General features: G+C 34.7%; 2 protein-coding genes across 2 annotated transcripts in view; one reads left to right on the top strand and one right to left on the bottom strand.

Moving 5' to 3' along the window:
* The first annotated feature begins 1,094 nt into the window (after positions 1 to 1,094).
* LOC128557838 (uncharacterized) lies at positions 1,095 to 13,719 on the top strand. Its single transcript, XM_053546314.1, has 4 exons — positions 1,095 to 1,417; positions 4,644 to 4,832; positions 9,933 to 10,051; positions 12,667 to 13,719. The coding sequence occupies exons 1-4, from the start codon at positions 1,213 to 1,215 to the stop codon at positions 12,889 to 12,891; spliced, it is 738 nt and encodes a 245-aa protein (XP_053402289.1). The 5' UTR covers positions 1,095 to 1,212; the 3' UTR covers positions 12,892 to 13,719.
* The window catches only part of LOC128545963 (sodium- and chloride-dependent glycine transporter 2-like), a 36,052-nt gene continuing 35,216 nt past the window's right edge, over positions 13,603 to 14,438 (bottom strand). The window contains exon 11 of the mRNA XM_053546895.1: positions 13,603 to 13,812. Within this exon, the coding sequence (XP_053402870.1) occupies positions 13,603 to 13,812 (210 nt within the window). The remainder of the gene's footprint in view (positions 13,813 to 14,438) is intronic.

The following is a 14,438-nucleotide window of genomic DNA, read 5'->3' as shown; positions in this document are numbered from 1 at the left end:
CTATGCTTCAAGATCATAGACCTAGGCTCACGTTCGTATACAGGGGTTCAAGATTCTTAAACGCAAGTTCACTCCCGAAATTCATCGTTAATTTTTTAGTCCTAATATATCGACCGTAAACCATGGTTTACATTTTTCGAATAAACCATGAATTTCGTTCATTATCCTATGTGGTTTGATTGGATAACGTTCTCGGAACCTGACATTTTTGTAAGATATTAATTTTTGTAGTTTCAGATTCCCAAGTGAGCATTATGTACCGTTTGTCTCACTAATTATGTTATCCCCAATGAAGCAAACACAATGTATTTTTTCACCATCTGTAGTCTGTAATATCCTTACACTACCTTCACAAGTAAATCAAGATGGTTTATCACATCAGTACCCTATGCTCGCCTTAGTTTGATATGGAAAACCCATATCTAAGATTTTGCAAACATCTTTTCCGCACAGATTTCATCCAGTGTCTTGTGGTAGCCAGCCTTTATGTGCTTTCAGTACTTTGATTTTTAGCATGTTACCGTAAACAAAGACTTCTTTTAGGCTTAACGTGACTAGCCTCTAGATCGGTCGACAACAACAAAATTATATATATATATGCTGTATTCCTTAGTTAGGAATGCTTTAAAACTTAACTATTGACAAAGTATAAGTTACGGAAACACGTAAGACTTTGCTATTTTTACATCCTTTCAACGATAAAAATGGGAAAAAAACGTTTGTAACGCTTTACTCCGGGTAAACTTGCTCTAACGTAAATTAAATATCTATATTTTGAAGATATAATTTACAAATTCCGCTGTAGTGGTATTGGTTACGACGACGGAAAATGTCTTTACTTCCGCGGCGGTCCTGGGTTCGATTTCCGACGCCGTCTTTTTTTTTTTTTTTTTTGCTTGATTTGGAATATTTAAGATAATTTAGAAACACAAACTAATATTCTAATGTTCATAACATGAACGAACTTCAATTTGAAAGAGGTCATTTTTGTCAATATCTGGAGGTCAGTGTTTTTGAATGAGAAATCAAATATATATATAGATAAAACATCGATCAACGTTATCTTAAATGTAACTAGTGTAAAGTACGAAGTAATAAGGAAGAATATTCTTGAGATAACGCATACTTGAAGTACAAAAATATATTGATATTTGCATAGTTTCATATTTTGATTTATTTTTTTATCGATAGAAGCAGATACTGTAGTGAAACATGGCGGCACGAGATGAACAGGACAGACCGTGGTTGACAGTTTCACTGTTTCTTTCATGTTTGACAGGACTAGTGTTACAAGTGCTTAGTGTTGCATATTCGTATCAAGGACTGTGTAACAATGTACCGGCGGACAGGGTATACTGTATGAACAGTACAGACAATACGGGGAAATTGGATAATGAGACAGTGGATGATCCAGTGGGTAGGTTTTCCTCACTTTAGCACTTTTCTTGAAGAAAACTATTAACTATTTTTAGTGTACTTAAATTCTGATGTCAGCTTCAAGTTTTTATCACAAACGAAATAGAAATAATTTCCACGACAAGTTTAGTGTAAACCATATCTGTATAGGCATCTTACATTCAGGGTACTTAATACCTCTTCCTTTGTTAGACAGAGGTCTAAATTTTTTGTGAAAGACCTCTTTGAACAAAAGATTTCTCGTGCGTAGGTCTAGCTGTTGAGCACGCGAAAAAAGATGAAATAGCATCTATCAAAGACATATATATGTTTCAATAACATGCTTTTTATGGTGAATTCATCATAAAAACAACAACTTATTTTCACATTAAGTAAAAGATGAGAGGAAAAGATAAGTATGTGAAATAAAATAATAAGTCAAAATAAAAAATCACCGCTCTACCACCGAGGCAGACTAAAATGTTATATAATTCACCAGTTCCCAGCATATTACACTCATAACATTATTTTAGTTGAATAAATTTGAAGATTGAATTTTAAGCTATACAGATTTTAACAAGCAAATTTGTATCCCCCTGAAAATGGGTTTGTAATGAGGAATGGCAAAGAATTATCCGGCACATAGTTAAGGATGTTTATAAGAAGCAAATGATTTCTTCAGTCAGGATCAATTTAACAGGAGACGAATGTCCAAGTGCTGTACTTAATACATGTATGCTAAGTTGGTCCTGACTTATGAAACTTTTTTGAATGAAATTATAATTAATGTAATAGGCTAACCTTTTAGAACATTTTCATACGTTGATAAGCATTTATGGAAGACTTGAATTCGTTTTAAATTTTAGGTGTGTGGGGGTGGGGCGGGGGCGGTGTTTCACATGTTTAATTAATGTAATAAATAGTGATGGAAGAAATAAAATACAAAATGTTATGATAGGGTGCATGATCATGGTGGGTTGGCTGGGTGGAAGAGCAAGGTTGGGAGAGGGTACATCTTTGCATGTTGATAAATATTGATGGAACGTTTAAGTTTCAAAAACAGAAAAAAAAAGAAAAAGATTGTTGTGTTGGAAGGGGAAAAGGTGTGACCAGGGTGTTCGGGTGACCGGGTGTGGGTACACAACTTCATATGTTGATAAGAAATGCTTACGTAAAAAAATGAAAGAAGTGTAATGAAATTCTACCAATTGGTTAGTTTTTAAACAGTTAAAGGGCAATAACTCTGAAGTTAATAAAAAATATGTCACAGGTTAAGAAGCAGAAATTGCCATATTTATAGTACCCTATATAATTAACACTAGAACCTACTAAGAGGCATAATTCTGGTGTTACTTTGGCAGTCAGACTGAAAATTGACGGGTCCCATTTCACTATAGTGGTGAACATGTATATGAAGTTTTATTTAAATATTCCATATGGATCGGGACGGACGGATTTAAGTGACTTTTGTGAAATTATATTAAGTTTCTTCATGGACGCTTTTAGTAAAAGGTTTTTCAAACAGTTTTGACAATATCTTTGGTTTTTTTTGTGACCACAAAATGCATAATTTTCTATAAAGAAATGTTTTTTTTTCCTTTTCCGGTGTTTCATATTGTCTATCGATATCGAAGTACTGTTTTGGTATGCCTGCGATTATTATCCTACATCAACCTTTCAGGTAATATTTCATAGGGATACATACCTTCCCGGTCTTACATGTACACTATTTTCACTTCCTACACCTACATAAACTGAAGTACGAGAAAGATTATTACGCCATAACTTCTACGAATAAACGTAATTTTCTAAAAGTAACATAAATTCCTTACATGTATGTATTCTGTATCAGGAAAATCTCTCTGTCTTCAAGTCAGTTATATAGATTTAATGCCTGCGATACAATTTCGTCAGAATCATTACCGTTGGACATTTTGAAAAGGAAAGACGGTATGTAAGTCGGAAATTAACCTTTAACATCGGCCTTTCTCTGTAGCAAAGACCTGAGCACGGACTTCTCGAAACAACTCGAGCGCTTCGTGCTCTCGGTGTTCAGAGGAAGCCGCTACGCAGGTATCAACAGTGTAGGAATAAATGGTAACAACTTTTTACGACCGTGATACCTCGGTAAAATAGATGTGAAATCACAAGGTCTTCAAGTCTCACCATGTGATGCGCCTAACTGAAAAAGTATTACACATAAATTGATTAAACCTTGCATGAGTCTTTATCATGACATGGACTTTTGCACCTCCTATATTTCATCTGCCTTCGTCTCCTATTTTCAGAGTTACTGCCCCTGAAATAGTCAAAAATGCACATTTTACACCTTGTGACGCAACTAGCTCAAAAAGTATGTGATATAAATGGATGAAAACTTACATGGGTCTTTATCATGATATAAACTTGCACTTTTATTATTTTCTGACTGGCTCCACCACCCTATTTTTAATGTTATGGTCCCTGAAATGGTAATAAAATCACATTTTCGCCTAATTATGTGCCTAGCCCAAAGAGCATTTGATGTTAATTAATGAAACCTTGCTTGAGTCTTTATCATGATGTGACCTTTCACACTTGGCACTCTTCTTGAGAATCTTTTTGTGACAAAGTGCCAGTGTGCGTGCGTGCGTGCGTGCGTGCGTGCGTGTGTGTGTGTGTGTGTGTGTGTGTGTGATGGTGGGGGGGGGGGGGGGGGGGGGAGGGGGGCATGGGTGGTCACACCCTGTGTCCTACAGACCCATTCTAGTTTAGTTTGGTTTTCAAATGTTAATGTAAAATATGATGATTTGTTTCAAATGTTAAACTGAAAATTTAACTACAGTTCTAGTTGTTGAATAGTAGAATCAAGGGACTGCATATTACAATCTCAATATTTTGGACATAAAATGGTCCAGTATACCCGAGTACACCTCTCTCTTGAATTTTTTTTTAAAGTATTTTTACGTTGAGTCTACCGATTTTCATCATTCTTATGGCATTTTGTTTAAAATGAATTGCTCCATAATGTACCGAAAACAGCATTTAAAAATAACCATCGGTTACGGAAGTACATACGGAGTAACATTATTTATTGAACGCCCCTTGTACAATATTTTTCTAAGAAACTGTTGCCAATAAACTAGACTGATTCAGCCTGATTTAATGCCAATCTGCTAAATGTTTTGATACCATATATGCTTAAATCACAAAGAATTGGCAGTAGAGCATGTTTCATAGCTTTTTTAAACTTGCTTTCTGATTTGTAGGTGTTCAGCACTATGGAGGATATTTTGCTTTTATAGTAATCACCCTCTTTACTGAACTCTTAGTTGTCGTGAAAGTAAGCCTCAAAATCGAGTGCTGTGTTAAAATCTTCTGCATCCCCTGCTGTGCTCGAATTTGGGAATGCTTCGTTTGTTGTGGAAATTGTTGGTACGTTATGGCTGGAATCAGTGGTGAGTATTTTTTAATGCAAAAGGTCAGTTTCTTTCATTACCTTATTGCCTTTTGATATTTAAAAGCTGAAAAAGTAAGAGCTGTCAGTTGTCAACAGCGAAGCATTTTCACTTAAAAAGTTTGTTATGAAAAAATAGACAAAAACCAAACAGAAGTGAAAATCTTGTGATAATTAATGAGATGACACACACGACAAAATATGTCGAATAAGGACATTTCCTTTGTGAATAAACAAAGCAGATTTGCACGACCTGTCTTTTATGTAAAAAAATTACAAAGAGCAGGTGAAATTTAAATCAGTTATCACAATTGGTTACTGACATATCAGCGTATATATATAAAACCTTACATATACTTTCTGAGTAGAAAAAGGGGCATTAAAATGCAAAACAGAATTAGGAAATCTGCACATTGTATGTCTGATCATCACAGTGGACAAATATGTGAAGTTTAAATCCATTCTAACTAGTGGTTGTTGAGAAACAAGCTTACATACAACAATTTAATAAAAAATTGATAACCTAATAAAGAAGGAAAACTTTGTAAATAAAAGCTGCTGTAGGACAGCAACGCTCGACTTTTCAACAGCTTTGAAAATTGAATGAAGTCGAAAATGGGGCATAATTTATAGACAGTTATTGGAACCGTGCAATGTAAGTCAGATTATCATAGTCAGTAAGTGTGTAAAGTTTCAATCCATTATCATTGTGGTTATACCATAACCTAACTCCATTAGCTCTACCTATTCTTTGAATAGTCGATCTACAAAGAAATTTAACGTCATGCACTACATGTCAGGTCCTCGCAATGAACGAGTGTGTGAAGTTTCAGTTCATTCCAACTAATGTTTACTAAGCTTACACACAAAATTTCCTTGATTGGAAAAGATTCATACCTCTGTGAGTGCGACAGCTCTACATATTTTTCGAATAGTCCACTTAAAAGTAAACAAATAAATTCAAGATCAAATACTTTATTTCACCATAATTATGTATGCTTCCATTTTCAAGATAAAATTCAAAACGAATAAATCTTTTCAAAAGAAAAAAAATCGTTATGTCAAGAAATGTTTAACTGTCAATAAATTATTTTACACACGCATTTGAAATATTTAAAGCCTACCTCTATAAAAGACTGTGAGAATTAAGGGTTTTTATACACAGTTTAGGTAATCTTAAGTGCAAACGAAATGCATGTCAGGGACGTAGCTTGGATTAAATGAATGTGTTGACCAAATTCCTCATCCCCCCACGAAAATTGTTTGGTCCTAGAGTGTCGGAGGTGTGTTTTGGAGTCTCATTTGAACAATTAAGAATGTTTCTTAGACCATATAAATCATTACATTTTACTTTTTACTTACATTTATGTCTCATGACTGGAATAAATGTGACTTTAATTGAACGTTGATTTATTACTGTGAATTAAAACACTGTCTGATTGCTATTATTACTAAAACCCGGACCGCAGTTAGCTTAGTGCCTACCGTACATTTTCCACTTGACGTTTGACTTGTTTTCTGCAATAACACTAATAGCTGAATTAAATATATGTTTTGCCTTTATTCTTAAACAGTTGAATATATTTAACCCTATAGAAGTACTTTAACCCTCGAGCAAAATTTGTATACCTTAAAAAAAAAAACAAAAAAAAAAACACACACAAAAAAAACAACAACAAAAAAACTAGCGACATCAAGTTTCATCACAGTAAAAAATAAGTGTGTAAAGTTCCAAGGTCTGATTGCGTTACCAGTCAACGCCACAGTACCAATAATACAATGTCAGCTTAGAAAAAACTTAGTTTTCTGCATTTCTTTGACTCAAACACGTTAATCACTTGGTTATGCCCTTATGTACATGGATCAGGGCTAACGACGACAGCCTGTAAGGCGCCATTGTTGTTCGCAAATAGTTCTTTATTAATTTCGTTCCACTAAATGACCTTTCACTTGTGGCAAACGTCAGCGGTGTGGTCAAAATGACCCGATGATGGTACAAAAGAAAGGATACAAGTCCTTGCACGTCTGCTGAAGATTGTCTTTGAGTCTGAAAGCCCTAATGTCTGCCATGCTCCATCTGACTCTCCATCTATAACTTGAATGTCTCATATGTGTTTGAGGAAGGTCGGTAGCAAAGGCGGCATATATTGTCGGCAGCATATTATACCGCAAGTCAGCCAGTTTGGAAGGCAATAAGTGTTGCGCACAGTACCTATGTTTATTACCCAGGATGCGGGTTTCCATTTCCTGCAGTAAATGGTCCTGGAAGACATTATATAAAGTGACCCTGTTGTAATAGGACAACGTTTGGATTTCAGGGTTTGCTCTGTTCTGCTGTCGGCCAGCTTTCCTCGGCATAAATGGTTAATTGTCAAATTTGGCGCCAACATCTACGGCTTTGTCGTACAGAACATCCAAACATACTAGTCAGCCCGTTCATCGTTGCACAACTAAATAACAGCGTGTGTTTCACTCACACCGTGTAACAAATTGATGTCCTGCTTTTGAAAAAGTTTGGTCAAGGGAACGGTGCTATTCTAAATGTGTTCCGCCACAAACAGCGCGATGATAAACTCAAAGCGCAATGTGGTCGCAAGATATTGCCCCGCCTTTTTGCCGCCATCTGCCTGCAAGGTCACCAGTGCGTGAACCGCTATTGTACAGGGAACGCATTCTTGAACGTTTCAAGAGCGTCTGTCCGACTAGATCAACGTAATGCACACAGCGCGCCAGTTCATTTCGTCTTGCGTAGCAACATCGCGCAACAGCTCGTCCTGGAATGCAAACAACCGCTTTGCTGAATAATCAGAGAGGAAACTTATGTCTTGAACAGTTGACAATTCATGGTTCGCACACATGGAATATTAGAACTATATGGACTAAAGACAGATTCAAAAAATGTGTTTTACAATGCACGTAATTTGCATGTGGCGAACGTTCACGCATAAGTGAAGTCCCCAAAATTTCCCAGACATGTTAGACGCACCGTCATAGCTCTGAGCTCTGATTTTCAATATATCGAGATTGGGTTCTTGTAAGAACTCCACTATGTTTGTGCAAAGTGCGACTCCTTTTGCAGACTCACACTCGACGAATCCAAAAGTTCTTCACTGACTGCGCAACTCCCACCGACGAAACAGATGCAAAACGACAGTTGTTCTTTTGCAGATTTGTCTTTTGCTTAATCAAACATGATGGCGTGATAGGGACACGACCGACAGCCTTACAAAAGTTGTATCTTTACCTGGTTTGCGTAAGTACCAATCAATTCATTTTGGATTTCTAGTGAATTGTATTTACTGTTATATTGTACGTTGTCTAAATGATTTGCTAGGACTTGGTCGTTTTGTGATAATCCAATGTATGCATACTTCATACCAAGTATTATAAGTTTAATCCAGATCACTGCTGAATGTTAAATGAAATAGAGATCTACACCCAAACAGAAAATATCCAGTATATTATGTCCCTTTGATGTTTCTGCTCTCTGTTACATTTCCCTGATCAAAAATTTTCTTTTATACGAAAATATCAAAATATTAAATACTCATAACTATACGCTTTTGTATAAAATATTATCAATATATCTATTTTTGAGAAATAAATGGATAATTTCCTACATTTCAAAGGTTTTTTAACTTCATACCTTTGACTTGAAAAAAATAAGTATCATCTGGTATCCATCAAGTATATGGTACATCCGTGAAAGAGGGGTAGACTGTGGGAGCATTATGTAACATTATGACAAATATGAAGTGTTACAACGTAACAGAGACTTTCAATAAATAACATTTATAAATGGTTGCTACATTGAATTCAAAAGCAGCTTCGTTCTTCAAACACCTTGTATACATAAACTGACATTTTCAGTTTTAATCAGGTCCATAACATTGATAAAATTAGGATGAAAGCAATTGTATCTTCTAATGTACTGTCTTTAATAAGTATATAGAGAGTTTTCGATAACAAAATGGTAAATTCTTCCTTCAGTATATAACAAAATAAACATTGGCTTTGATCTAAAGAGACGCTTACATGTTTTTCTATTTCTAGCCTATAAAATGACATTCCTAATCGAGACAAAAAGTTATTTATGTTTTTCAACAATGACGTCGTTCAAATATTTCTAAAAAGTAATACGAGCAATTATTCTGTGAAATAAAGCCCGAGAGGATCCCCGGTTTTTGTTTAAATATGTCATAAAGACTATCTTCAAGGTTTGTAAGAATACATTATTGTCACCAACTCCTTGGTTTAACCACATCTCATAAAAACCTAACGTTGACCAATAACTTTTTAACACTATATACCCAATTAATATAGTTAGGAGGTCAGATCATTTTAAAAGAACATACATGTTGTGCATGCTTTAACTCTTCACACTAACGCAATTATACCAGTATTTTATAGTACGTAATATCCGTGTAATACATGCCATTCTTCCATTTTCTCCATATACAAACAAACTTTAACACTTTTACATCACAAACTGGTGCCGGATAGCTGCTTTTTGGAGGCGGACGAATTCTAAGAACATTCGCGCAGTATTTGTATAAGAAACTTTATTTTCTGACATTCGAATACAAAACCCGTCTTTTTTGGAGAGCTAGGGTAAGCTCTATCTCTATTAGTTTGTTTCCTTTGTTACTTCTCTTAAAGTCAACCACTCTAATATCTCGGCCATAAAAAAGTTTTGACATTGTCCTGTGTAGTCGTTTTCAAAGACTGTATTATCTTTATATATATTGTTTTAAGTGACGAGTTTATCAATAAAGTTCATTTTTGTAAATAATAATGATGACATCAGACTATTGTTTCTACAGAACACTGTGTTCATGAATAGAAGGAGAATTTTAAACAAATAAACAGTATCCCGATTATCAAGTCTATACGTGCATTGCTTAAAAATCTCATATTCTAATCACTTTTCATATATATGTAAGTGTGTCCATATAGCTATGTGTATGTACACATTGATATTTGCGGCAGCAATAGTAACATAGAAGTTATACACAGACAAACACACATACATGGAGTTGCTAAAACAAGTTAGAAAATTAAATGAAACTGAGACTATATATTATTCTTATATTGATTTCAGTTGTTTTCAATTTACTTGGGATTATAATCGTGTGCATGGGAGTTCCATTCAGTGATATGATATTCTACATTATCGGCTTCAGACTTGGATTTGGAAATCTACTATTTGGGTTTATCAAGGTAAGAATACTATTGAAAATCATTTAGATTCAGTATGCTTTTATATTTTGTTGGTCCAAGCATACAGCAATCTGATACAATCATTGCCAGCTTCCATAACCAAATCGCTGGCTTATCAATGAAATTGTCTCCCTTGAAAATACGCTATCGACGTTATCGATTTCTCTATCTGATTGATTTTGCTACTATAGAGATATATAGGAAATATCTTTTTAATTTGTAATAACGTTTTCATTTTTAAGCCACATAACTTATCCACATATGAGCACAAACTTTAATCTTTCATTATTATAATAATGTAAAACGTTTTGTGATTTAATAGCATTTTAATGCTTCCCTACTCGTTATAAAATTGATACTATCACTCCCTATTCCCACAATGGAAAACACGAGGGAAAGGGCCATTTTTTCATAAATGACCGTTTGTCAAATAGAAATTTCGTACATTTATAATTTCAGTACAAAATTTATCCACATATGTGCACAAACTATAAAGTATGAAGATTTTAATGGTGTTTTTAACAACGAAATTATCATGATCTTAATGCTTCCCTGATCAATTTAAATCAGTCATGTTTTAGCAAAAAACGTTTTCTGGCCATTCAGTAGACTTGCGAAACGCGTATTACATAGCTAGACCTATTACATTTATTTAATATACCGATGGTCGATGTTTGTTTTTTTCTGTTGTTCTTTTATAATTTTCATCTAAAACTTTTATATTCTTTTTAATGAATTATTTAATTTCTTTATTTTCTGCCAAGTTTAATAATTAACGAGACAAGTACAGGTGCAACCAACTACCGATTTATTAACTGAGCAAAACTTTCACGCGTATGTTCTATTTATATATATTACTAGATGCTTAAAGGGAATATGTTTTGAGAACACAGCGTACTTTTAAACCAGTGTCTATTACGATCTGCGGGAAACCACAAAACCACATTCGCTTTTTGGAGATTCTACTAAAGGTGTGAGATAAGCACCAAATTTTTTGAACAATAATATTGTAATATGAGGTTCATTTGTGCAAGAAGTCCATGGCACAAAATCAGAATGCACTTCGGATATTCAGATTCCCTCCCACCCACATTTTTTTGAAGCAGCACCGAGCGGGGTCGAACCACAGGCAGAATAGTGCTGTCAGAATGTTTACCTGGATTCCATCTCTAACTGCCATGCTTGACCTTTGAGTTCACAGTATTTGGACATGTTGGATATGTCACATTAAATTATGTCATTCAATTTGATGACAATCGTAAGGACGTATTAATTTGCTGTTGTAGTTCATTCCTGATACTCTATATCACCAATACATAAGAAAATATCTCGTGTTACGTTTCTAGGAACCAGGAAGTAAAATCGAACATGAGACCTAAACACACTTTATGCACATTGCATACTCATACCACGCGATATATGGAACAGGAAACATACACCTACTTATAGAAGAAGATCCTCATCGATGTTGTATCATCCATATTTTCAATTATAAGCAAATATTCCTTATTTTCATTCATTGTTGACTTGTAGGGTTTCCATTTTAGTTGGCGCATGGATATTTTTATCACATCGCGAAAAACACTATTAATGACTGATGTCACACCACTAAATCTTTAGGTTAGGCAGTACTAAGTATTTAGGGGCCTCCTTAGACCCCTATTTTCGTCTGTTAGACTGTTCTTTTCAGTATCCAGTTAAGCGCACTAGGTTTGTGCGACGCGGTGGGATGAAGAGGTAAAGCGGGCTGAACGGCTTTTCATTGGATGACTGGAACTGATCTCCCGCGGTTTTCCCATCTCTGCAAGCTGATTGGATGGGGTACCACCGTGATGCGCGAGTCTCCCTTAGATACGAGTTTGGGAGCGGGGAAATTTGAATATAGTCAGCCGCACAGGGCAATCAGGAGCTTTTCTCATTCGGACTTTGGACAAACATCATTAAACTAAATTGTTTCAAACTTTTATTTAAACTTCTATTTATTTACAAATACAGTACTAGCAAAGTATTTAATAGTATTAAATACTGTTATTAACACTAATTTTTACTGAAAATTCACTGGACTTGCGATGGGACAGGAGATGTAAATATTAACTTTATTGTTTGCTTTAAACATTGGAAGGATCTTTCCTTAAACTTTTCCAAAGCTTGTTATTGGAACTCGGATTAACATTTTGAAGCTTTGTTTAATAAGTAAAAAACGTTTCTAAAGTAATCATATCGTTTGTGAATCTTTATACTAAATAAAATAAATTCTCTATCTTAAAGTTGAAACTTAGTTTGGTTTTAGTCATCCACCCACAGGATTAGGTTGGCCCTTATTCATACTGCACTTGCAGAGCGGCGTTTTCATCACAATATGATCGGCTAAATTAAAGAAAACGTCTGTTACACAACACTGTGCTTCTCGATATTTTTCTAACACGTTTCTGATATTTCACAAGAACAGAGCATGTCCAAGATATACTAAATGTCAGCACATGATAAATCCTTATGATAATCCCAATACACAATCTCCTGCAAAGGCGGATTCTGATAATTGGTAAATTGAATACTGAATATAGCAGTTAGTTCATGAACTTATATCAATGAAAATTGTCCTTTTTGTGTTTCAGCTTACAGTTTGGACGTCTTATTCAATATATAGGCGAAGTTGTTGTCCAGACTCAGGATATTACCTTGGTTCAAGTCGAAGATTATCAGATACATATATCAAAACTACAAGAGTAACAACAGAAGTGGCAAGAAGGAGAAGAGCAGATGGTACAATTATCGAGAATAGTCAGGAAGTAGGGAGAGAAAACCTTGGTTCTAGAAAAGCACAGATTATCTGTGTTTAAAAATTACTTTGTTGAAATGAGATCCAAACTTCTAGTATATATATAGCCTTATTTATAAACATTAATGAACTTGAGAGCACCGGAGTGCTGGAGGTAACAAATACAATGTTGGCGAAATATTACCGGAGTCGTTCAGTGAATATGCGAACCAAAGCTCTGAATGAGACTCGACACAAAATATTATATTTAGACAAGGGAGTTATATAGCATCTTCTCGCATATACATTTGTATTTTGACAAATCCTGCCTTTTGTGACACTTCAACTTCTATTTCTCTCTCTCGCAATAATTCAAAACATACGAGAGCATGAGACCAAATGTTTCAATGTACAATCAGATATATTCCATAAATCTAAAATGTTTTTAAAAACAAGAAAACAATTACAGCTTATTTATAATACTACTTTATTTCAATATTTTATAATATCAATGTCACCTATGCATTCTAAATAGCATATTGTGAAATACAAGCAAAATTAGTCTACAAAAATTCGCCGATTTCACATATTGAAACTACCGGTATCGTTACGAATAGGATGACACGTTGCACAAAACGGAGATAAAGTAATGAGAAGAGTGCATGTAATTGCTCTGTTTACACACGTGCATTATTTTTCATAGAAATTTGATTACATGAAAACAAGATTTGATATAAATTAGTCTAAACTTCAGAAAAACTGAAATAATATGTTTTACAAAATCGAAAATATACTAAACATCTGTTGATTTGATATCTTTATATAAATGTGGTTCGTTGCTATGATATGTCGCTGCTTTTGTTTCCTTAGATCTGCCTGTAAGGTTGTATATGAAAGTACAGACAAATCCTATATATTCTCTGCCTTTGTCATGTGTATTCTTCCATGCAATGTCATCATATGGTCCCCAGGAATCAGAGTGTCTTTTTATTTCTTCCGATAACTGAAAATATTTATCAAAATCAAATCCACAGAGGAGGATGACAAACCAAAAGTATACATAAGACACCGCTTTCTTGAATAGATATGTTTTTTGAGCGCCTTGAATTTCCACTTTCTCTATTGAAACGCGGGATTACTCGAGCAATCCAATTTTCTTATCTTTTCTATGTTTTGATTGATCTCTAGAACCCTAGAAAATTGAAGCATTATCGTCTTTCCCACTTACGATCTCTATCTGGAGTGTACTGTAAATGAAATACTAATTTCAGCACAGTTACGATCTTCTAGCATTTTACTGATACTGAAGTTTGAAGTGATCCCGGACATTATTTAAAACGTGACCGGGCACCTGTGTAGAACAACCAATCTTCTGCAAGATATATTGGTGGTGAATTCGACTTCAGCCGCAGAGTGCGACTCGAATCCACACATTGACTGCATTTTGTCCAAGAAGTGCCTTAAATGCTGTCGTTTTTTATTTCTTTATTTAAAAAAAAAACAAAAACAAAAAAAAAAAAAAAAACCGCTTACTAAGTCGTGAACTTAATAATTTCCAAAACGTGTCCAGTCAGCAACATTAGAGAATGGTGTCCACAAAATAACATTGAAAATTAAAATCGGGTTAGT

Source organism: Mercenaria mercenaria, chromosome 6, assembly GCF_021730395.1.
Source record: "Mercenaria mercenaria strain notata chromosome 6, MADL_Memer_1, whole genome shotgun sequence".
In the NCBI taxonomy this organism is placed as follows: Eukaryota; Metazoa; Mollusca; class Bivalvia; order Venerida; family Veneridae; genus Mercenaria; species Mercenaria mercenaria.
The sequence above is the reverse complement of the archived record's forward strand: the minus strand, read 5'-3'. Positions and strand labels throughout refer to the sequence as shown.